Genomic DNA, 27,669 nt, shown 5'->3' on the forward strand with positions numbered 1-27,669 from the left:
TCCATGCAGAGTACGTCCTCTCTTGGGGGAGCATTGGTCTGCAGAAAAAACAAAATAAACAGAGTTAAAATATGTCAAATCAACATCTGTTGGCAAATGCACTGACATCCTGCAAATATTAAAAGTCTACAGTTAAATGTAGGAGAAGCTAGAAGACGAGCAGAGAACTTCTATATTGCATGTTTGGCCACTGAGTGGCAGTAGAGGTAAAGAGCTTTCTGGATTTTTTTTGAATCACTGCCCCAGGAAGGATGGCAGTCAGAGTAATGAGAATGAGATATACCTTGATCTTCATGGTGGTGGGTGCCAGGGCAGTGATTTCCTTCTGCATACGGTCAGCGATGCCAGGGTACATGGTGGTACCTCCAGAGAGCACAGTGTTGGCGTACAGGTCCTTACAGATGTCCACATCACACTTCATGATGCTGTGAAGGTAGTTTCATGAATACGGCAAGACTCCATACCTGTGAAAGGGTGTAAAGTAGACTGTAAGTTTGTGTTCCACATGCTTTAAAAACTACTCAAGTCTTACCCTTGCTGCTACAACCCCCTATGCTTCCCAACAGTTAACTCCCTCTATGTGTTTGTTATCAAACTCAGTCCATAAGTATATTTCAACTAGTGCACAGATTGAAATATATTTCAATCAACATTAAGGAGCAGATGGCTGCTCCTTAATGTCACACACAATCTCATGCTCAGCTGTAAAACAAAGACATTTTATAGTCAGATCCAGTTTTTTTCCTGTCAGTTTTCCCCTAGCTTCAAATATTAGCATGATTCTTTCAGTAGTTCTTCAGTAGTATGTTCTCATTCTTAATGTTTCACTTTAATGCCAAGTACTATGCTGGAGTAATAATAATAATACATTACAAAAAAAATATTATGTCAGCTAAGTTTCTCTCAAGTAACTGCATAACAGGTATAACTATAGCCTACATAACACCCTGCCATAATATTTAATTATTTTTTGGACTAATTTCTTCCTCTTGATAATTTCTTGAGTATTTTTTACCCTAACATATATAACATGTTCTACTGGATCATCTATTTTACAATAATGAATTGCCCAGAGATGGATGCCTTCCTATTTAAAGGCAAAGTTATCATTTTCCTTATCTTATTCATCCACATTACCTAACACTTATTTTCATACCTCTTCTTAAAATATAAAATAATACGTCCATATTTTATTTCTGAAGAGATCCTTTCCACTGCTCTGTTGAAGCACAGCAAGATCACGTTTAACTCTGCCTTTTTACGAAAATGTTACACAAATAATCCACTACTGACATATTAGTTCAGTTTCGTCATTTTAGTCTATCAAACTGTAAGGAAGCAACACTGTGATTTCAGTTTCAAGCAGCACTTTTAGATGTCGTTATGTACCACCATCAGATTATGGTTGACTCTGCAAATGCACGTTTTTCACAATTTAATAGGACAAAGTGCGCCATCCTTTTACCCTGCCACAGCCCCTTAACACTCTTCCAAATGCAGCAAAGACAGTAAAGTAATGAATAGTTGTTAATTAAATTCATTTTTGTTTGAAGAAAGTCAGTTTTGAGAAAAAAAGGATTAAAAAAATTATAAACCTGAAATGACCTTTAAATTGTGGTTTCAAAATCACATATGTAGGAGGCAACCAAGGTGAGGTTTAATTTATCAAGCATCATGTACTTGAATTTTACTTGAATTGCAATACATTTTACAATAACATCGAATTTTGTAGAAAAATGCATCTGCAATAAGTGATAAGTGACTGAAGGTCCAGGAGCTCCTTTGACCCAGAGTCCATCCAGGGTTAGACTGCAGCTGTCTCTCAGCCACTGCTGGTCGTAACCACCACCAGGTAACCAGGACCAGGTAGTTGTTTCTGGACTTGTACACATAGCTTTTTTTTTCTCCTTCAATTAATTTATTGAAAGCATTTGCTGTTACAAACAACACATACAAGTACACATACACACAACTACAAAATAAATACATAACAAATCATCATATCATATCCCTGGGAGTCGGCAAAGTCCAGCAAGGCTAATCAACAAGCAGTCCAATTCATAGCATCACTGACTGTTAGAAGAGTGTCACGTGATGTCACAAGTGTTGTGTAGTGTGTATACAACAGAAATAACTGATCAGGTTTCATCATAGACTGTATATAATATATAATAGTAGGTACTCTACCTTTCACAATGGCTACATGTAGCTTTACAGTTCTTTGACTATGTTATCGAGTCCAAATATTCATTGACTTCACTCTCAAACACAGGAAAGAAAGGTTTAGAGCTCCTGAACTTACATTTATGGATGTGATATTTAGCGAGTATAAATAAAAGATTAATAATTAAATATTTTCGTTCTTTGTCCGTCTTAAACTTGACCACACCAAAGAAAGCATCCCAAAAACCAAATGAGAAGTTCGTAACGAAATAGGTTTGGATAAATTCAAGAGCATCTGACCAGAATTTTTCTGTGTAGGAACATTTCCAAAATAAATGGAAAATATCGTCATCTGACCTTTTACAGAAAGAGCATTCAGATATGGCGCTGTTCCTGGGGACTCGACCTCGACTCCACGGCAAGGGGGTAAGCTTCTCTTCGGACCGCGAACCTCCTATGGCGCCATTTTAATGCTACCAAGCCATCACCTCCCGTTAGCATCCCATTGACTGCCATTCATTTTGACGTCACTTTGACAGAGAATAACTTTACATCTGAAGAGTTTAAAGACTCTATTTGTCCATTGTTTATTTCTAAAGAAACACGACAATGTATAAAAGGCTCCATTACCTTGTACCTCACGTTATGGCTCCGTAGCAGACGTTTTTGTAAAAATAGGCTAACGATTGGGTCATAACCACGCGACTTACTGTCGCATAGTAGAGGAATTACCGTATAGTACAGGAGAAGCGCGCAGGCAGTTTCGTCTCACGTTAGCTGTTTAAGTGTAATTACTAATGTTAACTATCATTTTAGTGATCAATAATTAGCCTGTGTCTATGTTATCTCCTTACATATACCTACGCTCTCCGTCTCTGCTAGATTGGGAATGATTGAGATTTCTCTTGGCACAGCTACCAGAAGACTCACAACTTTCAGACACGTTGCTCACGGCACATTTACGTCGTCTCTCTCAGTTGGAGGCTGCGCAGTAACGCTCAGCGCTCACCGGAAAAGTGCTTCTAACGGCCTTCACTGGTCTCCGTCCAGAGCAACGGGATCTGTTGGTCCATTCTTACATACAGTCTATGCTCCACGGCCCGCTGTGGCGTCTGTCACCTGGAAGTAGTCCTGCTGGGCGGGATGACCGGAACAACAAGATGGCGGAGAGTGAAGAGTTTCGGGTAGGCAAAAAGAAAAACACTGATTTTGCCTTACTTCTGTCAACATTACAACATGAAACGATGTGCTGTAACGCATAAACTGGTCGATGTATGACTACCCGAGTGTATAGGCCAGGAGGATAGGGCATTGCCAGGCAGGAACGTGCACTTTCAGAGCAGATAGTTTGCGTCTCTGTAGTTAGCCTTAATGCTAACAGTTTATGATAAGCCAGTCGCTAATAGCTCCATTGTTAGCTCGCTGCAACTAGCCGAAACCATTACTGAATTGTATTTATTGTCTAAGTATGTGGGCGTTTAAAGCTGTTAGTTAAGTAATAAGTAATTTAGTATTAATGATAACATGTAGCTAATATCACGATGGTACACAATATTAGCCAAAAATGAACGCTAGATTGTTGTGTCTGAACTGTACTTTTTTAATGTCAATAACTCCTTCCAAACACACAGCTGAGTGAATGTTTGCTGCTCCGTAGATCATTATTAGGTTGTTAATGTGTTTGGTAATCTAACGTGTGTTAAATTGATTAAGGAACGCTGGAAGCCATTAATTGGTGACCATAAAATTCAGTGTTTGGGAATGAACAAAATGTATGTAACGTCAGTGGGCTAACTTGTCACGTAAGTGAGTCACATAGCGTCACACTATGTCTAAAGTGTCTGAACAGTATATAACTGGCAGTAACGTTAGGAAAGAGGTGGCCGCCAAATTCACAAACATTGGTTGTCTTGCTGAGTATTGCAGGAATAACAGCAACTGCTATGAATGCTAAGAGCTAAAGTCCTGCTCCCTCCCCTGGCTGCCCCCGGTTCCTCCAGCAGCAGGGATTCACTGGCTTTTCTCATAAATAGTTATATCCATTAGTCTTAATGAACACCTGAAATTAAGGGCCAGACATGTATAGTTTGACATGCTTTTATTTAGTCGAAAAAAGTCACATATCTTTGACTGTATTATTGCACGTCTCATATCTTACTTACGGTTTGTTCGACATGATAAAACCCTAAAAAAGTCAGCAAAAAGTTGCTTAGCTGTCAGAGAATTCAGCAAAACAATGATAACATTTTTAAAAGCAGGTGACCACACACACATAAAACTCTCTGGTTCTGGGGGAATTGCTGAGGCTCAAAGTTGGCAAATCTGCCAGATTCTGTTTTGAGTGTCGCATAATTGCAGTTTGAAAAACAGTTTCCCGTATTTTTGGTTTGGTGCACATCTAAGCTTGCTAAAATTGAATTGTGAACCTAAATTGATATGTGGGCCAACTCAAAATTTGTGAGGGGCTGGGTTCGGCCCGCGGGCCTTGAGTTTGACACGTGACTTAGAGTATGGACAGAAAACCCCAGGAACATGGTTCCGTTTTTCCAAAAGACAGATGACAGATTGAAGAATAACCACCCCAAGGGGCTATGTTGGTGCAGGTGTGTGTTTAAACATTACATCTGTATCATTGTGCTTTGTCATGTTTTCCATGATTTTATTTAATAATTTGTGATATCATCCTCAATATTTTAGATGCTTAAAGGTCACATATACTGAGGAATTGTAAGGAAAAAGGATATGCACATAAGGACAATCCAGCATGGAGCATTATATCGAAGGGTCAGTAGGGTTTCTTCATTGTTTCTTATTTTTCTGTAGGAGTTCTTTTTAGGCACATTTTAAAGACATTTCTTTGCAAATGAGGTAGTTTATGTTTGTAAGTTAAAAGCAGTTGATCAGTGTCTGAATGTTGTCTTGACTGTTGTAATTTTGTATTTTTGGTCTTTTCAGAGCTGCACAGTTAGGCTTCGAATTATGACCACAGCTATTTTTGCTTAGTGTCAAATCACAATTATCAGTAATCTGTCGTTTCATTTAATAATCTCCACAATGACAGCAGATGTCAGGGAGAGATCTCTCCTCATGGTGGACAAAAGTCCTTTCACATACATGACAAAAATGGACGTACCTACCCTGCAATTCTACAATGTTAGCTTCTAACCCTATAGAGCCTGGAAGGTGTAATTAGAAAAAATATAATTTGTTCACACAGATTAATACATTGTGCTTTTGAATTGAACTGTGTGCAAAAATTACTAATTCGTACTCACCTCCTTAATCCATTTACACAAAAATGAATGATTTGTGTATAAACTAACACAAGTATAACACTTTTTGACATTTTAACATATATTTAAGTGATACCACTGTGTTGCAAACTGGCTAAATCTGTAGTACATCCACATATATCAGTTCAAAAATGAAACAAAACTTCCTTGACCCCAAGTGGCTCATTCACATTAAATTGTCTATGGTCTGACCAAATAGTCATTGTTAATGTTGCACTGCATTAGGCTACACAGTACACCGTGGTTTCTGTAGGCAGGCAATGTAATAATCAACAATGTCTTGTTTAGCCTTGATGTTGGCTTGTGTAGTGGCCTCTTGTCAGATCTTCATTAGAATGAACTAGCCTGGTGCTCGGCTCTGGTTTAGGGTTGGCAGTGGTGCTCAGCGCTTGCTTCATGTCTCGCTGTACCTATTTCTTCCGTTGTATTACACAGGATGTCAATGTCAATTTTATTTATATAGCACCTTTAATTACACGTAATCCCAAAGTGCTTTACATTAAAAACAGCATACACATTAAAACAACGCATGAATAGAAATGAGAATTAGGGCTGTGCTCGATTGAAGGAATTCGTAGTCGACTAACACTCATTCAATTGTATCGACTAATCGATTAGTTGATTTAATCGACAGATCTGTAAATCTGAGTTTCTCCGCAAAGAGTCATGCAAAAGCACCACTTTAATTCTTGTGTTTACCAGAGATGTGCTCGTACGTTTCTTGGAAATAAGTCATTCAGCATGAAAAAAGCATAAAACATGACTAATCGACTAAAGAAATCTTAGTTGACTAAGACCGAAACGACCGATTAGTCGACTAATCGACTAAAAGGGGGCAGCCCTAATGAGAATACACAGCAAGACAATCAACAAAAAACAAACTAGACATACAAGTGCTACCATACACATTCTCACACACACACACACACACACACAGAGTAATTAAACAAATGCCTGATAATATTTTGCAAGTTTGCTTTTGAATTTGGACACAGTTGTGATGGACCTCAAGTTTCAAGTTTGAGAGTATCCAAGCTTCAAGTGTTACTGTGCTTTACACAACAACAAATAGGGTTGTAAACGTGAGCTTCTCCTGGCGGCTTTGCATTTGCTGATGCAGTCCAGCGTTGCAAATCAAAATCAAGGAGCTGTATCACCAGCGGTACTCCAGGGTGATAAACACCCCTGACCCTGATTTGGCGACCATAAAGTCCCTGTTGCCCTCTGATGTGAGAGGAATAACTGTAGTAAACACTGCCATCTCTGTCAGCAGGAGTCAGTCCTGTAACACAGACTTCAGCCTGTTGAGTGGTGGAACAGCCCTGTGGCACGACACCAAAACCAGCATGAATCTCCAGCAGCCAGCACCTCTCATCCCCCCCGTCCACCCAGATGTGCAGATGAAGCCCCTCCCCTTCTATGATGTGCTGGACGTCCTAATCAAGCCTTCAAGTCTAGGTCTGTGGTCCTTTTTTTTAGGGATGCACCGATCTGATACTGATATCAGATATCGAACCGATACTGACTCAAATAGTGGGATCAGGCATTAGTAACAATGGGGTTGATCTATTCAATTTAATTCTATGTTTATATGCTATATACTTTATACACTTGAATTGTGAGTACATAGTGTACACAGTATACTACATGTAAGTGTACTCATGTAAGTATCCGAATTGAGACATACAGTACCTTATGCCTTTGTCTTCAATGAAGAAATTCTGAACACAATCAGCCTTTGTGATGGCAGAAGGAATGAAAATAAAACTTCAGATGTAACGGTCTTCCTGGTGGAAGCAAGTCCCACAGGCTATTATAACAGCAAAAAGCAAACATTAAAGCTTTAACCAAATAAATGTGAAAGTTTCAGTGCTTTCTAAGCAGAATTTGTGAGTTCATGGTGTCGAGTGTATGGATGACTTTTGGATTACTGCAGTGGAATCATTTGAGACTGTATGAATGCAGATTTACTATTTGAAAATGTGAACTTTATGCTCTATAAAGGTCACAAATTACATTGTGTGTGTTGTGAGCAGTGCTATTTAAGTTATCTGAAGAGCAGCACTTTGTAATTAACAGTCATCATTTGTGTTTTCAGGAGCGAGTCCTGCACAGAGGTACCACCAAGAAAAATATTTCATCTTTGCCTTGACACCACAGCAAGTTCGTGAAGTATGCATATCCAGGTAGGACTAATTTGAGGAAAAACTGAAAAAAACATGCCCAATATGTAAATGATAAATATGTTAAGTATGTGTAACCGTGTTTGTCTACAGGGACTTTCTACCAGGTGGCCGAAGGGACTATATGGTTCAAATTCAACTGAGGTGAGAATGCTCAAAGTTTTCTGACCTGTAAATAATAGATCTTGCGATTCCTTGCGAATTAAGAAATGCACATTTTAAAGGAACACGCCGACTTACTGGGACTTTAGCTTATTCACCGTAACCCCCAGAGTAAGACAAGTCGATACATACCCTTCTCGTGTCCGTGCGTGTTGTAACTCTGTCTCACAAAAAACAACGTAACATGAGACACAGCCATCTTCTGACCGTAAACAAACCGGGAACTATATTCTCAGAAAGGCTTGCTGCAAAGCATATCACTCCGCCCAAGTAGCAGAAGTAGCAGAGCTTCGCCTTCTGAGAATATAGTTCCCAGTTTGTTTACGGTTAGAAGATGGCTGTGTCTCATGTTACGTTGTTTTTTGTACACCCTGTGACTCTACAAATCACAACATGTAAATAGGAACATGTTGGCGTTATTTTGTCACTTATTGGGAGCAGTAGGCTAGTTGGAGCCGGTTACCTCCAGGATCTGTGCTAGGCTAAGCTACTGGTGGAACCGTCAGACAGCGTTACAACACGCACGGACACGAGAAGGGTATGTATCGACTTGTCTTACTCTGGGGGTTACGGTGAATAAGCTAAAGTCCCAGTAAGTCGGCGTGTTCCTTTTTAAATGAGTTTCAAGTCAAAACTCTTTTAAAAACATATTGAATAACTTGATTAATGTTTTCATGGTGACTCCAAACCTTCCTTCATGAATATGAATAATATGAATAACACCTTTTACCATCACAGGTTTATTAAAAACACTACACATATACTGTAAATGGGGAAATGCTAGTTTAGAACATAGCACTACGATGGCTGTCATAACGGTTTTGCTGAACATAATTTGAACATGTTACTTAAAATTTGCACTTATTAGTCTGCTTATTTTCTTCGATATGTATTCAGGCTCTCAAATGTTTCTTTGTGTTGTCAGGTTTTGCTTGTCAGAGACAAGTTGCCCTCAAGAGGATAACTACCCAAACAGTCTTTGTATAAAGGTCAATGGGAAGCTTTTTCCTTTGCCAGTAAGTGCTAGTTTTACTCCAGAACAGTTCCAATTAAAAGCCAATCCAAGTCATGTATTCTACCATAAAGACCCTAACAAAGCATTTTATTCCTGTAGGGTTATGCACCACCACCAAAAAACGGCGTGGAACAGAAGAGACCAGGAAGACCTTTAAACATTACCTCTCTTGTTCGACTCTCCTCTGCGGTACCCAATCAGATTTCAGTCACATGGGCACCTGAAATTGGAAAAGTGAGAACATAAATGTCATTGGAACCTTTTCAGCTTTTTGTTTTTCCCCTAGTTTTTCTGTGCTCGAGTTGGCCGTCATGTTTGCGCACTGTAACTGTGACTTTTCTGTAAAGGTTGTTGGATCATATTGTTTTTCAGACCTATTCTATGTCTGTGTACCTGGTGAGACAGCTGACATCACCACTGCTCCTGCAGAGGCTGAGGATGAAGGGCATCAGAAACCCAGACCACTCCAGAGCACTAAGTAACTACACAGAAAACCACTATGACTACATTTAAGTGATGCCCACTAGACATTGTACAGCAGCAGTTTTACCTGGAGGTAGTCACACTTGACTCGAGGTCTTCACAAATCCAAAAATATTTACCTAACCTGAAAAGCACCGTCAGTATGTTCACATGCACACAAGAAACCCGGTTTCTCAGAAAACTGGTTTAGGGTACTGAAAACCACTTGCGAAATCAGCTTAGTGCGGAAAGCGGACTGTTACCTGGTTACTTTAATTCTATTTTATTTATAGTATCAAATCATAACTAGAACTATCTCAAGATTCTTTACAGATAGAGTAAGTCTAGACTACACTTTATTATTTAGAAAGACCCAACAATCGCCCTGCCATTGGAGAGTAAAGCTGCTCTACCCAAACCTGTAATTGACCTGTCCATTATAAGAAGAGCAGACCTGATACCAACGGGACCCGAGACCTTAAGAAAATGGTTCTCAAACTGATTTGAATCAAGACACACAAATCAACCCTTTACGTTTGTTTAAAGCCAGTGAGGAGTGGGCCCCTGGTGATGTCAGGTTCATACAACTGGAAGTTTCTTTTAATATTTGGTTTTCATGTATTTTATACCTTTGAAATGAATCTTTTTGTTTCTGTTTGTTACCCTGTACTCCTCTGTGTTCCAGTTAAAGAGAAGCTGACAGCAGATCCAGACAGTGAGATTGCTACAACAAGCCTTCGCGTCTCACTCATGTGCCCGGTAAATGAAGCATCTGTCGACAATGTTTATGTGATTCCAGCAATTATTTGGACAGCATAAATTATAGTTTGTAGAGACATGCGAAAATAATCAATGCACACAGTAGCTGGCTTCACACGCGTGAGCGTGACGTTTCTTTTGCGTGTCAGTTGCGTGGCGGCTGTGTGGTGTTTTCTATGTCTTTCACACCAGAAAGGTGTCTGACGCGGCGCTGCTGCTGCTAGCCTTGTCTGGACACATGGATGTTTCTCATGAACATAAATATATTCTGATCTGATTACAGCAAAGACAACGTAGAAACATCTTTTTCTATTCTATGTTCCCTGGAAACGCTTCCCACACGCTTGCGTGTCGTGTGAAAAATAGGCGTCGGTTCTATTTCTAACACGCACGCGTTTTCGGCCCGGATCGAGCCGCGCCTGAGACGTGCGTGTCATGCAAGCAGTGTGCACGCTCTAACCTGTTACCATGGGTAACGGTGACACGCCACGCAGCTGACACGCTTTTACACTTTTATTTATTCAATAATTTAATTAAAAAATAAAGACATGAACATATTTCTATATATTAAAGTTATTTTATTTATTTACTTTGTTGCAGACATAATTTAAATTGTTTCTTGATTTTCCCGTATATATGTGTGAGGAGCAATTGGTACAAATGTCTATAAGTAATATGAAATTAGTTATTTTTAGAAATTAGAAAATTAGTTGGCATGTATTTTTTTTACCTTTTTGGCTGAGCATTATCTACATCAATAAAGGCTTTTTAATATTTTCTTCAACAAATGTGCCTTAGTTTTCATACTGTTCTGATACCAAATTAGTTGTGTCTGGTTGTCAGGACTATGGTATAGGGGCAAACCCCTTTCACTTTAATCAGTGTGTTTTAGTTTATAAAACATTCCCCGATGCTTAGACCCTGGCGGCATTACATAACCCATAGCAGTGCAGATGTGTATCGATAATTCAGTACTGACCAGAACCGGTACCAATTTAGTAGCGGTTCTCGATACCCACCCCTAGTCATATGTTGATTATTAGTGGATGTTGTGGCTGCCGTTAGCTATAATGGTAGCTCTGCTGGCTTAGCTGAATCAGTGACGATTGCCTACAATTAGTGCTTATCTATAATGTTATGGCATAAGCTCCAAGTTTTAGACAGTACCAGATCTTCCAGGGACATACTGTTGGTGTGACATTCATGTTTTATGCACGTGTCTGTAAGACTTTCTGAAGTGCATTAACTTTGTATTAAGTTTTACCTTATGAATTTGAACAAGATACCAACCATGTTCTTCATAAATGAGTTTTGACTGACCTCAGTATGTTTTGTCTTCCAGCTGGGTAAGATGCGACTTACGGTGCCATGCCGGGCGGTGACCTGCTCTCACCTGCAGTGTTTCGACGCTGCCCTCTACCTGCAGATGAATGAGAAGAAACCCACGTGGATCTGTCCTGTGTGTGACAAGAAGGCTGCATACGAGAGTCTCATCATTGATGGGTTAGTTCAACTAATTCCACCACTTCACATGAAGAATGAACTGCTGTTGCTAAGGCAGTTGTACAGTTAGTCTGGTGCCGTGTTCTCATTACAAAAGTTAAAAGAACTCATCAGAACATGGCACCAGAAAAATCCATACTTCATCAAGTATACAGAGTTTCTTACTATAGTGATTGGAACTCTACTAATTTAGTTTTATGTATTTAACTACAGATGTCCTGATCCGATCCTAAGTATTGGTATCGGGGCCTATCCAGCCATATTTTAATGGATCGGTATCGGCTAAAATAAATCTGATCCTTTCTTTACTCTAATCTGTTTTGTCCACCTCAGCCTGCTAGTGTTGCAGCGCTGCTCTCCTTAATGACAGCCGGGCATATGAGAATGAAAATTGGTGTGTATGAATGTGAAAACGTATTTGGTTGCACCCATGATTGACTGTGTTCTGACACACAGGTTACAAAGCTTCGACGGTTACAAATCTGTTCTTGTAGATGCTGACTGTTGCTTTGGTTGATGGCAGCCCAAAAAAATAAACTGTTGGGTTTGTGTGCACTCTGCAGCCAGTGTCTGCTCAGCCAAAGATTGTTTATGAGGGAAAAGAAGCATCACTCTGTAACACTGCTGTATTCACAACAACGTGATACGTCTTCTCATGGGCAGATCACTTGCAGATCACTTCATGTCAATTTCAGGAGTCACATTCCTCCAGGTTAACTTTTCCTTTGTATCATATCAATAATTTAAGCTCATCAAGTTAACAGTTTTCAACCAGGATCAAGCAGCATGTCAAAAATAAGGTATGTCAAATTTAGAATGTATCAGAGGTACCCAATATTAAAGGTTCAGAGCCAAAAAAAACCACCACCATAGTCAATCTCCTTGTGTGACCATTTAGTGTCAAATTGTTATTGTATACTGGTGATTTATGTGTTATGTTCTTTGTTCAGTTTATTTTTGGAGATCCTGAATGACTGCTCCGATGTGGATGAAATCAAGTTCCAGGAGGATGGAACCTGGTGTCCCATGAGACCAAAGAAAGAGTCAGTCAAAGTCCCCTCTCAGTCAATTCCAAAAGTTGAGAGTAAGTACATCATATTTTTGGTGATACATGTTTTATTGGTATTTAGTACATAACATTATATAAGGTGAGGTTACATGTTGATGGATCGCCAATCAAGTATATCCACAATTGTACATGCATTCATCAATATAACACTAACGACCAACTACATGAAAAAACGGAATAAAACCAAACAAATAACAAAATAAATTTGAACCAAGATAAAAAAAGAATCATTTCTGCCTCACCCTTCCCTCATCCCTTAAACCCCTGCCTTTGGATCCGTTCAGTCAGTTATTCAACCTTTATCTTCGAGAGATCAATGAGGGCGACCCTCATTTTCAATGTCATCGAGTCAGATTACAAAGACAAATACAGAACAACAACACAGAAAGTACAATCATAAGAAATATAGAAAGACAATAAAACATTCAGAATTGGAAAAAAGATTTGATAAATAATATAGGATAATAGGGATGCAAAAGAAAATACAATTATGTAAAGCAGTTACAAGTAGAAGTTTGCAGGTTTAGAACCAGAATTCTAAATTCTCCAAGAGGCACAATTGAGTTGATGTTAGGAAAGTGTTGTAATTTGTTCCAGGAGTCGGGTGCACTAAAACTAAAAGCAGTTTTTCAAAGTTCACACCAAGCTGGTGGAACATGAAGCAATAGCCAATCAGCAGAGTGAGTCTGATAATGTCCCCCATCCACCCTGAACCTGGGGAACATTAACAACAATTACATTAAGGATTTCATTGTAGTGATAGCTTGTTTCCAGTGTGATATGTTTTCTTTTTTCGCCTGGTGCTGGTTGGCAACCCAGGGTTCCATATTTGATAAGTCTATACAAATGTGGAGCTTTCTGTATCTGCAAGCTATTAATCGTTAGCAGCTGTCAGAGCAGCTAACCACAGACGTCTGCTTCACACAAAGGTTCAGGTTAGAGCTATCATTATTGTCTGTTTGAGGGTATATTCATATTGTTTTAAAATTTCTGCTGTATTTATTACATTGCTACTGTATTTCTTAAATTTATAGTGTATTTGTATTGACTTTTGTATTTTAGGGTGCCTGTTAAGACCTGGCTAGGGACAACAGATGGAAACTAGCACTTGTGGCTAACTCTGGCTTGTTTACAGCAAGTAATTTGTCTGTTGATCAATGAGCATTGTCCCTATCAAATAAATAAAAAAAATAAATAAAATCATTAAGTAGCAGCACTTGACCCTGAGGATCAGAAATCAGAAATGTCACCAAGCGTGTGCACCCCTTTACTGCTCCAGTGAGAGAATGAAATAGTTGTCTTATCAATTGAAGGTTGTAATTAAAAAAAAATGGGAGAGTGGACATACCAGTTACTTGATAATTAAGTAGAAATGACTAGTTATAATTGAACCAAAAATTTCCTTTGATCGTTTTAGTGGAATGTTGGAATAAAACAGGTCTTGTAACCTGTGGGGGTGAACGATGTTCTCTTCCATAGGTCTCCAAGACAGAGTAAGTACATCATCTTGATATCTGGGCAAGGTTTGAATTGATCCTACCCACAAGTGTTGTGTGTGATGTATCATAAAAACACTTCAATGAGCCACACTGTTGCACTGGCTGACATTACCATGAACACACACACACTGTAGAACACCGTTACTGATTAAAGGTGCAGTAGGTAAGACTTATAAAACTATCTTTCTGTCATATTTGCTGAAACTGACCCTATGTTCCAGTAGAACTACATTAAGCAGGTAATTTAAACAAAAATCTGTCTCCTCTGACTCCACCTACAGCCTGTAGTGCAATTTGCAAAAATCCACCGCTCCCTGTTCAGATGCACCAATCACAGCGGGAGGGGGGGGGCGTTTCTAACTCTGTGTCAATCACTGCTCAGGCACACGCATTTCATAGCATCCTCCCCTCCCCCTTTCCCGCGCACGAGCTGCAGGAGACTGGGCTTTAGCGGAAAGGGGGGATGGACTGAGAAGTTGTTGATGTTCACATTTTTGGGCTAAAACCTGGATCTTCACAATCCTACCTACAGCACCTTTTAAGTAAAGTTTGTTAAAACTATGGTACCAGTTGATTTAGGAAATTACTGAGCCTTTTTGAAAATAGTTTAAAAAGATTTATATATGTCCTATGGCATATTGTTGGTTTTGGTCTTCTTATGGGATTTGTTGACAATAAGACAAATCTAGAACAATACCAGCCTTAACCTGGAACCTTTGTCTTTTAGCCTCGGCTCCTTTACGCCAGTCTTCAGTAGTCACCAACTCTACGGAGCCCAGCTCCACCAAGAAGGCAGATGTGATTGACCTGACTCTGGAAAGCTCCTCCTCCTCCTCCTCCTCTGATGAAGAGGACACAGACCCTCCACTGAAGAAACGCTGCGTTTACATTTCCAAGACCGAGGAGATGCATGCGAAGGGGTGAGCAGGCCTCTCTGTGTTGTTTACTAGAACCACAGACAGAGCTGGGTGCACCAGCCTTGTTCCTAAAGAAAACTCCACAATACCGTAGTCAGTTTTCTGTTTTACTTTTGCCATCCAGTGACTTATGTGACAACGCTCGGCATTAGACATTAGACATTCAGTGTTGTAATGTCTGCTGTTTTTTTGGACGGATGAGATCTGGAGCACACTGTTATAGTAAAAGCTTGCTGTTTTCTCTCAGGGTGTTGACCTACCAGCCCACTGTGCGCGTGCCAAACGTCCAGGCCCTGGATCCGACGTATCTGACCTCTACGCTCGCTGACTATGCAGTCCCCTTCCACCCATCCACCCTAGCCACCATCCCAACAGACATGCAGAGTGAGTCAGTGGATAGGGGGACTGTAAGCACTATCATGACTTGGAATTGTTAATAATCAGTTTTTCCCCCTACCCATAGGTCTGGATTTGTTTTCCTTAATTCAAGCAGATCCTCAGGTATGTTTGTTACAGTTTTCTACTGTTAAAAGCTGCACTATGCAAGATTTCTCATCTTATCAAACCAGGAATCATAGCAGCTACAGAGAATAGCCTCCAACTGCTGCTTAGACTCTGTAGGCTCACCTCATTTGTTCAAACAACAAACAAAGCACACAAAGCTGGTAAACATGGATGTAAACAAGACTGGTTTAAAAATACTTACAAAATCACATTTGCAAATGTTTTATAAGGAGCATATTTGTTAGGTCTTAAAAAATACTCAACCAGTGGAATAAACACACCAGCACTTTTTGCACATAGCACTTTAATTCTTACAGTCACTTTTTAATAGGTAGTATTGTCTGTGCAGTCATGTGTCCTTTCATTATCTAAGATGTCTTGTGTTGTTGATTTCATGTTGATTTTACAATGGTTTCTCTGTTACATGTTTGTATTCTAAAGCAACTATGCCCAAGGCAAATTTCCCCTCAGGGACAAAAAAAGTCTATTCTATTCTAATGAGTTTTGTTGATGAGAGATACACTAATCACTTCACATTTAAGCCTGACTAGAGTTATTGTGGGACTGAGGTGGTTAATATGTTTGACTATAATTTACCCACAGTTGATGAAATGAATAGGGGTGTGCAACTCTCCCTTATAAGACCGATACCGTTGAGGGTCGATCATTTTTAATATGGAACGATTCAGTGCGATTCGATGTTAAAACGATTCGGTGCGATACAATGACATACGATTCAATCTGATAGATACACTTAATAGTTGTGTAATCTACACACATTGATTTCCCATTATACATAATTAAAATTGCCCAATTCTATAAATAAGTTTTCCTACCACAAATAAATATATATTTTGTAAACGGGACCAGAGAATAATAAAGCCAACTTTAGATGCTAATAGTACACACTGTAACTTCAACTTCATTATCTAGCCACTTAAACAAATAGCAGCCACATCAGCTCCATGTTAAATGAAACAGCCTTGCTGCTGTAATCTTAGAGACAAACACAGGTCCACGTTACACAGCCATTGTGAGCACTCAATAATAATCATATACAGTATTACTTGAGTGCACGTGAGCACAATAATACTGTTGTGAGCATTAGCATGCAGCTAGTGGACTTTTGTGTAACTGAGCATCTTAGAACATATAAACGTCAATATAAACTTAACACTGACAAATACATATCTATACATATTTATACCAGTCTGCTCACATGTTTATGAACACTAACATCAGGGCTCCAGACTAACTTTTTGCCTTGGTCGCACTGGTGCGCCTAACTTTTTTTATTTAGGTGCACCAGCATAAAATTTAGGCGCACCCAAATTTTTCCTCGCGTCGCCATTAACACCACAATTTCAAGGTCACCTTTTTATCACGCTCCATATACATTCATATATATATATGTCAATTATTTTAAACAAGAATAAGTAGTTGGTACATTTTTTTTTTTTAATTTGAAGCACAATTATACTGTACTCAAAGTCTTATAGTGGGTCCCCCCCCCTTGCTGTCAAATGCCCCTCAGATGGCCAACACCTGTAATTTGGCCTTCTTCCCCTTTGGTCTTGGCTAAATCAGCTGGCCACACTCCCTAGCATCAAAATTCTCCACACTGGGCCCCCCCCTCCACACTGATTCTTATCAGATCTTCCACTAGTCCAGGACTAAAAATCATATCTCTGTATTTTTCGGCTGAATGACGATACACAATATATATCTCTATGTCTAATATATATATTTTTACAAAGTGGGCTAAATGTTCAGTTTTAAGTCAAAGCCACTTTTCACAAGCTCTTTTATTAAAATAGATGTGATTAAAATAAAATGCAAAGACAGGGTTTCCTGCCCAATTTGAAAATATACAGCTGCAACACATGTAAATTATCTGAAATAAATAGCCTGGGATATATTTCAAAAAATATATCTCTGAGAAAGCTCCTTCACTTGTTTTCAACAACAATAACAGAGCCGGATAGCTCAGTAGCTCATATAGGGAGAGAGGGGGAGTACGATGGACTGAAGGTATGCTACTCACAGAGTACGGTCCAGCACGGGTCGAATGCGCTTTGGCGGGTCAGTGGCGTTACATACATCTTGTGTAGGCTATGAAATGTCTGTATCGTCCCTGGCTGTGCTGCATTTTTATGAACTATGATAATGTGGCCGTGGGTCACATCTCTCGCCCAGGTCCAGCAGGCTCCGTCTCACACGCTATTACTCAACCAACTGAAGTTAGTTCCATTCAATAACTTCTTCTGTGTTTTTCGCCGTGGCGGCCGCAATAACAGAGAGTTACCAGCGGAAACACTGGTACCAATACAGGTTTCCCTCTCATACTTAACAATATATAGCTGTGTTAATAACAATTACAACTGTAGACAAATGTCAGCAGTTTGGACCGGCGGCGCTGTGCCTGTCTGCATGTCGCAGGTGGGCCGTGTGTGAGTGAATGGGGGCGGTGCTGCGCGGAGAGTAAGAGGAGAGATCCAAACACAGGCACGGCTTTACAGAAGAAATGGGTCACGTAATGCAACATTAAACCATATCGATATAAACGACATCGCTTCGTTAGTGGAGAGGCAGCGGATGCGAGGACGTTAGGTGCACCGGTGCGACCTAGGAAAAATCTTAGTCGCACCCTTACAAATTTTGGTCGCATATGCGACCAAATTGGTCACACTCTAGAGCCCTGAACATGGATGGATGACTCACAGACCGCAGCTAGTACAATTTACAAGTCGGCACGTTTTTTCTGCAAACCCAAACAAAGGCACTGATTGGCTGATCCCCGCCACCCTGAACATGAATGACCAAGTCCTTAATCACACAAATGGTGAGGCTTTTGTCTCAGTCACACATAAACACACAGCCGTGTCTATCAACAGCATCGCGCACACCGCAGCAGCTTGGTTGAAATGACCGCAAAGCTTCAGTCAACCGATTGGTAACGTTAGAACCGGGCCATCGGCCAAATCTTGGTCCATTTAGACCGATGCAGAGGTCCGTGTATCGATGCTGTCGTATCTGTGATAATACAACCGGATAACAATTCATATCAGGGAATCTTTACACCCCTACAAATTAAGAACTAGAGATTGTAGAAACCATAGATTGGATTGGAGAAGTTGTATTGTAGCAGTTTATACTAAATAATAACACTGAAGGGTTCAGACATTTCAGTGGACTTTAATGATGTTGATCCTGATCAACTCGTCTTTCCTGCTCAGCATTACCGGCCACAGATGTTCCTGGACAACCTGACCAGCAGCATGCAGAGTGCAGCCGCAGCCAGCACTAGCTCAGCCCTGGTGTCCTCCTCCAGCAGCCACTACGACACCAGCAGCCACGCCGCCAGCTCCCTCCACGAGACCCGGGTCATCACAGGGGGAGGGGGCGCTGGAGGAGGGGCTGACAGTGGGATATCAGATATCATTTCACTAGACTGAGCCACGTCTCGCTGGACCTTTTCAGGCCTGTTTTCTGTGGCCTTTTTAGTGCGGACTACGTGTACATGCCATGTTGAGTTGTACACAAGAGCACCCAGATTGGTATACATGACTTCTTTGATGGCCTGGACATTTTCATGATGTTAAAAACTGTATCCAGGCATGTTTCGTTTTGCCCTTGGGTTTTTTTTACTTGCAAATTAGTTTGGCATCCTATCTGCTATGGTAGGATGATAAATGGTTTGATGCCCAAGGACAATATTGTATGTCAGTGTATTGTAATTTCTCTTGAAGTACTCTTGACTTTAACATTTCATTCGTATTCTGATTTGGAAATATTCTCGTGTGCTGTCATACTTACCTTAATCACATTAGATCTAAAGAATGGGAAGGATTTAGCATTGGTTAAGTCCAATATTCCCTGATATTTCAGCCTTGGTTTAGTCCAATATTCACTGTTGTTTTAGCATTGGTTTAGTCCAATATTCCCAGGGGGACGTTCAGCCCCGACAAAACAGCAAAACGTTTATTTAAACTGAAACTTAATTGTTTAGTCCAATCTTCTCCCATTTGTATAGCATTGGTTTTGTCCAATATATCCCTAGTGTTTTAGCAATTGGTTTAGTCCAATATTTCTCCATTGTTTTAGCGTGGCTTAAGTCCAACATTTCCCCAGTGTTTAACCTTGGTTTAGTCTCCGTATCCCTCTGGTTGCTCTCTTTACCCACCACTCATTGAGTCCGCGCTGTGCCGTCGTGTGCCGGGCAGGGAGCAGACACTCGGTGGTATCAGTGGAACTGGCAATCCTCTCACATTACAGGGAGTCATTTTATTTTAGTCTTCCTATCAAAGATATTGCCTGGGGAACTTTAATCAGTAGTATGCCATCATACAGTATCATTATGACATGAGCAGCTAGTCTTTTGGCCACCCATATATAGGTGTAGAAATATTACAATAACCCTTCAATGCTCAGCTCTGTAGAGGTTTTCCTGGCAGAAAGATAAATGTCTGTTATTCTTTTTTCCCCCCAGTTGTTCCAGTTTTGGAAATATTTAGAGCATTGAACTCCTCATTTATACCGATTTGTATTTCTTTGAACATACATGTGACTCTGACTTCAGCCTCTCCTGGCCTGGTTAGCATGGAGCAGAGTCAGGACGGATGGAAGAAGAGCGTGAACTCACTGCTCTCAGCAAGACTGTTTCACGCAACAACCATGAAAGCAAACTAACGGTTAGATGAGAGAGACTGATAAACATACTGTTGACTGAACATGGGAGGCAGGTCAGTAATCGAGATATTTTCATTGGTTCTAACAGGTGTCAGTTCTTCATTGAGGTTGATTACAGGGCAGCTTTCATGGCAAACCAATGTAAAATGTTCCTTTTGTCATTTAGTCAGAGCAATAATTTAACTCGTGTTAGGTTAAATAAAGTTGTAAATGTAGTTCAGATACTCCATAAATGATTCTAAGCTGGTATGCCCTGCTCTGCCTCCCAAATTGGATCCCTTTTTTTGTGTATGGTCGGTTTATTGGCTTATATAAGTTGTAAACATGGTTTTGTTCTGTAAGAGAAATATACTTAAAGCAATAGTTCAAAACTCAGGCGATCACGCTCATTGATATGTTCAGATGGATATCAATCTAATGTCTAAGTACAGACCTGGAGTCAGGGCATGGTAAGCCTAGCTTAGCATTGCATTGCATTGCTGGAAGCAGGGGGAACATTTAGCCTGGCTCTGTCCTACCGACACCTCCAAAGCTCACTGATGAATATGTCCCATTTGTGTGCTCCTTACACAAACGGAAATGTATGAACTACAGTTTGCGTTTGCCCCGAGCTAGCTGTCTCCTCCTCTGTCCAGTCTTTATGCTAATCTAGGCTAACTACGTCCTGACTCCAGCTCTGTGCTTAAAACAGACATAGATAGATAGATAGATTAATATTCATTTTCTCATTTTATGCTCAGAAGAAAGTCAACAAGTGTATTTCCCAAAATGTTAAACTGTTAAAACCTTGCGCGCATCAGTTTTGACTCGCATATGAATCAATTTTTTAACTTAATGTGAACGAAAGAGTTTGTTTGCCTCTAAGTGGGTGCAAAATATCTGAAAAAAAGGTTCATGCTGCCAAAAGTCAGATTATGTTCTCTTCAGTTAATATTTGAAAGTCCTCTCTGTAATTCCTCTGAGCGCTGGCCTCGGCTATGTTTGGACTTTGTTGTATGTTGATGATTCTGTGTGTTATTTTGGGATGGATGTACATTAACATTTCCTTTCTCAAAGTTGACACCACTCAGTAACATAAAGAAGGATACACAGGGCAGCTACTGTATCACACCTCCATTATCTTATCTGGACTGCTTGCTGTGCATGTGGACTAACAGCCATCAGGAGCTCAATCTCAGGGACCTACACTCCACTTTTCTGGGCTTGACGGACTGAGTGAATTAAAATACCGGCGCGTAGAAACAACAGTTAGAATCTGTTGTTTCAGAAACTGAAATACAGATGGTATGATATAGGCTATAACATTTGTACATCAATGTATCTGTTTAATTCAATCATACTGTTGGCAGTTTCAAGTTTCCATGTTAAGGCTGTGATAACCGTTCACCCAAATTACAAAACACAAACTCACTTAGCTTTAGTTGTATCCCGTTACGCGGGTGGTTTTGGTTTATGTGAACAGGTTTTGAGATGTCTGTCTCTGAGATTTCAGTCACTCGGAAATCAGTCGACAAATGACATTGCAAAAATTCAACACGTTTTTCCAGAAGCAGTTTCCCTGTTAGTCGGGAGACAATCTTGATTAGAACTATGGAAACGGTCAACTGAACTGTTGCTGAACAGAATCCCATTCTCTTTCATTGTGTTGGGGTAGTGGCAGAAATCCTAAAACCCAGGCAAATAAAACCCAAACTGTATCTGCATGTAGAGATAGCACTGGTAGCAGGTTAGAAAATATGATTTTGTAATTTTGGTGAACCAACCCTTAAAGTAAAATAAGTTAAAAAAAAATGTGCAAATTCAACAACATCAGATAGAAGAAACCCTGCAGTAGTGTTTGCATAGAGGTCACTGTTTTGTGGAATTACTGATTCGACGTTTGACTCTGTCTCTATTCACCTGCGGGCAGATGTTGGTGATGTGGATATTTCTTTATTTTGTACTCTTCACACTTTATGGACTTTGAAACACAACCCAGATCACTCTGACGTTTCTCTTGTGACACCATGTTAACAGACTCAGAGAAAAGTACTCCTTGTTGTTTGCTCAGATTCACGAGGTTTATAACAAGATGGTTTATTACAAAATTGTCTTTGTTTTCCTGTATCTGTAAACTTGCAGCATTTTAAATTGTGGTACCATGTGTGGGTGTTTTTTATTATTAAAAGTTTTCTTTTTTTTTTTATTATTCAGTTAAAATCTGTCACTCTAGGAATAACTGAAGAGGTTTAAAAGTTCTTCACTCAAAGTGAAAAACCAAAAAACATTTATAAAGCAACTCTTTCCTACTTTCAGTGAAGGGTCGGAGGAACACCAATGAACAGCTCTCACATTAATTAAGTCAATGTATAGATAGCCAATCAGACACAAGGATTAAACTTTCATCTGCCCCCTCATTCATTCTTTAAAACATTCATACTTTTTCTTTGTGATGTTATTCTGAAATGAGTTGATTCTATTTTGTAAAATCTTTATTGTCTCAGTATATTTATAATATAAATATATAAATGGGGTGAAATAAGAGAAAATTGGCTGAAATGGTAACCAGAAGAAAACCAAACTGGGGTGGGAAAGAAATTCTGCTGCTGGTGGAGGTACATCAGAGATATCATATATTACATATAAGGAGGATTTAGTTACACAGTGGCAAGTGCACGAGATTAATGAAATTTGATTTGAAGTTTTTGCACCCAGGAAGAATACAAAAAAAGTTGTGTAACATCCTTTCAGATGTGTGTTTGAAGATAAGTTACAAGAAATCAGCAGCTGCAGATAGTCGGCTAATACTCCTCTGAACTGTTCATATTGTAATATTGTAATTATTGTAGTTTAGTTTATTATAGGACCCCCCTTAAGTACAGCTACTCTTCCTGGGGTCCACATTTAAAAACCTACATTATACATTACAGTCTACATAAAAAAAAAAATCACAATTCAACATTCTATGCTTTATTGCCATGCAACTAAGTTGCTGGGGATTTGGTGCAGTGTTCTTATTACACAAAAAAACCCAAAGCATTCATAGCAGGACAGTCCATACCCGTTAAGACATTGATCTCTGTTATGTGTTGGCTCTGTTTATACAGCCTGTACTATGGTTCTGTAGTGTTTAGTATGAAGTCGGCGAGTTGGAGGAGGTCAAAGATTTTTACATTTAGCTTTACATTTTTTTAATTTTTACATTTAGCTGTTGATAAATATGAACCTTGGCCAATGCTGTTGGAGCTCAAGTCTTAACGTGTCGATAGAGAAGTCAAATATGATGGCCTGAGCCTCACTACAACCAATTAAAGGGACATCTTACTTTGGAAATCTTTTTTTTAGTTTTAGAATGCTGCTATGACCCTATAGGCTACTTACTGTAAGTAGACGTCATGTCGGGGCTGACCAGACTGCTTCACATTTCCTTCATGTGGAGCCAGAAACAGTTCCTCTCCTCTTCCACAGGAAGGCGGTACAACCTAAATAAGTGACAAAAACCAGACCAGAACTTTGCCCTACAAAACAAAAAGGCAGTAATTTTTGGTCAAAAATGAGTTATTATCATTTTCATGACATTCAATGCATCCTTTGTTATGTGACAAAACATCTTATCTCAAATGTGTGTCGTTTTGGAGAAAAATGGTAGTCGTTTGTACAGTAACTGCAAAAAGCCCTAGTGAAACAAAGGAAGAATACAGTAACTGCAAAATAGGGGTAAAATATCAAATTAAATATGAGGATTGATATGTACATTACTTTTCACTAATTATTTCAACGGTTTCTCTATTACTTAAAGCTAATTATTGAAACAGTTTAGTCCTAAGCTATTTATTTCTACCATTTTTTCATAGCTACCTGTTTAAACTTCTGTGCTCACTTGATGGTTTTCTCTTACATAACGGCAACATGCGGCTGTGGCTCAGGTGGAAAAGTGGACGCCTACCAATCAGAAGCTTGGTGGTTGCATCCCCGGCCCCTGCCGTCCCATGTCAAAGTGTCCTTGGGAAAGACACTGAACCCCGAATTGCTCCCAATGCATCATTGGTGTGTGGATGTGTATGAATCAGGGCTGGAGTGGGACTCATTTTCAGCCCAGGAGTTTCATGCCCTAGACCGGCCCACTTTACGACTGACTATATTAAACCAATGTAATTAAAACCTCAGTATATAGTATATTAGTCTGCAATAGTGCACCGTTCTCTACAGCAGGGCTCTTCAACGTTTTTTAAACCAAAGACCCCTTAACTGAAAGAGAGACAGAGCAGGGACCCCCTCCTATATATATTGTATAAAATTAAGTTGCATATTAAACTGGGCCTACAATAATGTGTAGGGCGGCCTAAGGCCTTTATACATACTGTCAACAACACAATGATGTTCAACAATATCAGAATCTATTTTCTGTTTAATTAAGTGTTCACGGATATCCAAACCCTAAAATGAAATAAAAGAATAAATAAAACATTTGTATAATATTTCATATAGCTTTCATCCTATGCCCTTTCAGTCATGGACTTTGTATATTTGCTATCCTAATTTTAATAATAAAAAGCACAATGGGTCACTAGTAACAATTGGTCATATAAAGTGATTATATTGTAACTAATCTGATTATGTTTTCTTGTTCACACACTGTGATACAACAGTTTACAGTAGATGTGCCTTCCACACTGACAGCAGCTATGAACACTACTTGCTCTGCTTCTGACACTAAATCATATTTAATAAATTGTCATAATTCTCAGCACAAATCTCTCCTTTTTACAAAGCTTTCTGATCAAGTCAAGTCAGTTTCATTAATGTAGTGTTGAATTATCTGGCATCATTAATTATCCCAGGACATTTTTCATATAGAGCAGGTCTAAACCATACTCCTCATTAATATTAATTCTAGTTCTTATAATATTCACTCAGTGAGCAATCCTACCTGCCCAGTCTGGAGTTCTGGGCTCATGGCTGCTGCTTGGTACTGGGTCACTGTTAGCATCAAACTGGACTAGTGGCTGCAGCTGAAGAGCTACAAGAAACACTTTGATTCATAAACATGAATGCTGGTTTGCATGCAACGTTGTATTATGTTTTACATAGTTTCGCTTTTGCCAGACCCTCCTCCAAAGCGCGCTGAACTAAAGTCACCGTCTGCTTTAATAACCAACATTTAGAATCCCAATATCCACAAACATTATTTTTTTATATTAATGTTCCTACAGAGTAAACAACAATCACTTAATTCCTCTTTCTCTGAGGTCAAATTCCTCTTGGTTGACTTTGTTCGCCACCCACAAATGAACCGCTAAAATAATCAATAACTTAGAACTTTTGAACTTGCAAACCTGATTCTTTTCCTGGAGTCAGTGAGGCCTGAAATTTGAGAGGAAATGTAAGACTATAATATACCCACAATGACCCGCTGTCAACTGTGGGGAAGTGCTGTTTTTAATCTCGGTGAAATGGTCCGAGGGCCACAAAGCCAAATTAATCATTGTACACTCAACATGGCAGCTCAGGTGACAACCAGAGAGGGACTGCAGGGCAGGGAATATGGGGACAACAGAGGCAAAAATGGGGGAAAAGTCAACTTGGGAAATCAGTTTGGACGATCAGACACGGACTGGGTGAAGGTTGAGGTTGAGTTGAGGTCAGTGCCATCCGCAGGTATTTGTGTGCTGGCTGTCAAACAGCACGCACCACAAAACATTACACAGTTCCCTTTAATATGTCTAACACAGATGTGATTACTGTCATGGCCTGCGTGACTGTGTGGGGTCCCAGGGGCAGGAATCAGTTGTTGTACATTGTTATATTAATAATAATATGTAAGCGTATGATGTAATGCTATCGCTTATCATATATGGTCAGGTTATATAGTGTACCTTTCACAACAATATAATTTCTTAGGACCATATCATATAACTAGTTAGCTAATGCACTTGGAAATAAATCTCTGTCTGTTACCTTGTACTTCCTTACATCTTTATAATCTTTGTTTGTCAAAGAGGACCCTATGTTGAGAGACCAAATGGATCAATATCCATATAGTTGTGTGACGGTATGAACAGAATGACATTGACGTCGGAGATAATCTGTTGATGGCATGAACAAAAGTCTTTATTTTATTGGTTGACGAAATATGAAGGTTTCTGATTCGGGGGGAAAGGCTCATAGAGACAGAGTGGCTCGAAAATAGCCTATTTAAACTGACGTGCAATTTATTTGCACTAATTATTGAAGTTTGGTCTGAAAATGCTTATATACAGAAGGTCAAGTTTAAGTTTTATCGATATGCCAACTTTTCTACCTCTACCAAGTGTGCACACTTTTTTTTTTATAAAGTCTAACCTGCCACACACACACACACACACACACACACACACACACACACACACAGCCTATATCCCTGAGGACACCTCTACTGATGTAACCCTAATCTTAAACCTTTACTTTAACCTCGGCCTGATCCCAGTTTAACCTGAACCCTTAAGTCCAAATCCTAAAACAAAAATGCCCAACAACAAAAGCCTCTCTACAACTGTAATACTTTCTCCTGCTTCTCGACAGAAGCAGAAGACATTACACACAGACGAGGCCGGGACAGTGAGCCTTTGTTACTAACTGGCAGTGGTTGGCAGACGGAGGCAAGATCCCAATTATTGTTGGAATGAACAGCGGCTGTTGCTTTCAGTGAGGTGGCTGGGAGGCTTGTTAGCTTTCCAGCGGCTGTAGGAGCTGGTCCTCTGGGAGCCTTGTTACCCCGTCAGCCGCCGTCCTCCACCCTGCTGAATCAACTATTAGAATTAAAACCACTTAGCCAATATTACGCTCATTGTGTAGCTCAGTGAGTTGTACTTTGTGTATATATATTTTTTAATTTTCTGTTTACTCAGGTATGTGTGGACTGGTGTTCTGTACTGCACTGTAATTGCATCACTCACACAGTTTGTAGGCTATAGTGTCCATTACAGGAATCAATTCAGACTGTGATTCGGACTGTGAGAATCCAACAGTCTGTGTGTTTGCAGCACACAGACAACCAGGGTAAGTCTAGGATTGCATAAAGCTAATAAAGGAAAACAAAGAACTTGAAATTATGTTGTAAGAGTACGTTTCACCAGTCTCCCTGAAGGATTTATCCAACATTTTTGCATTTAAACAGTTAAATCACTTTTATCTCAGTGTGCCCAGTGCACAAATATGTCTAGGAGGTGTTTGACCTAGTTAAGCAGATAGTTCATTCCAACAACTCCAAAACTGTCCTACATCATACTGGGATGCCTGTTCTGAATGAGGTCACTGTATAAATGTGGAATCTGTAGAATAATGCAGTCTGTCCAGTGCCAGGCCTTTGTGCATTTGCTACTGGGCCGCAAAGAAACAATGGGATTTTGCAACAACAAAAAAGCTGCAAAATTATTATATAACTTTTTTTATGGGCTATTTCTGTGGTAATGAACTTGAGGCAGTCTTGGCTG

The 27,669-nt window shown here is 39.7% G+C and overlaps 1 protein-coding gene and 1 long non-coding RNA gene across 4 annotated transcripts; one reads left to right on the forward strand and one right to left on the reverse strand.

Annotated features, from left to right (window-relative positions):
- Positions 1 to 293: 293 nt before the first annotated feature.
- On the reverse strand, positions 294 to 2,596 carry LOC116050438. Its single transcript, XR_004105093.1, has 2 exons — positions 2,521 to 2,596; positions 294 to 464 (listed from the first exon to the last, which is right to left on the reverse strand). It is a non-coding gene; the product is annotated as an uncharacterized LOC116050438 (long non-coding RNA).
- A 648-nt stretch (positions 2,597 to 3,244) lies between these two features.
- pias2 (protein inhibitor of activated STAT, 2) lies at positions 3,245 to 22,361 on the forward strand. 3 transcript variants are annotated; one of them, XM_031300473.2, is made up of 15 exons: positions 3,255 to 3,347; positions 4,861 to 4,947; positions 6,730 to 6,914; positions 7,555 to 7,642; positions 7,733 to 7,783; positions 8,727 to 8,817; positions 8,916 to 9,050; positions 9,189 to 9,294; positions 9,964 to 10,037; positions 11,380 to 11,540; positions 12,491 to 12,624; positions 14,836 to 15,028; positions 15,273 to 15,409; positions 15,489 to 15,526; positions 18,766 to 22,361. In XM_031300473.2, exons 2-15 carry the CDS (start codon positions 4,928 to 4,930, stop codon positions 18,982 to 18,984), a joined length of 1,632 nt encoding a protein of 543 aa, XP_031156333.1. In that variant the 5' UTR covers positions 3,255 to 3,347; positions 4,861 to 4,927; the 3' UTR covers positions 18,985 to 22,361. The 3 variants fall into 3 exon arrangements, with proteins under 3 accessions (XP_031156332.1, XP_031156331.1, XP_031156333.1); XM_031300472.2 differs by lacking the exon at positions 4,861 to 4,947 and having other exon boundaries at positions 3,245 to 3,347; XM_031300471.2 differs by lacking the exon at positions 4,861 to 4,947 and having other exon boundaries at positions 3,253 to 3,347; positions 6,727 to 6,914.
- Positions 22,362 to 27,669: the final 5,308 nt, after the last annotated feature.

Source organism: Sander lucioperca, chromosome 2 (assembly GCF_008315115.2).
Source record: "Sander lucioperca isolate FBNREF2018 chromosome 2, SLUC_FBN_1.2, whole genome shotgun sequence".
Taxonomy (NCBI): Eukaryota; Metazoa; Chordata; class Actinopteri; order Perciformes; family Percidae; genus Sander; species Sander lucioperca.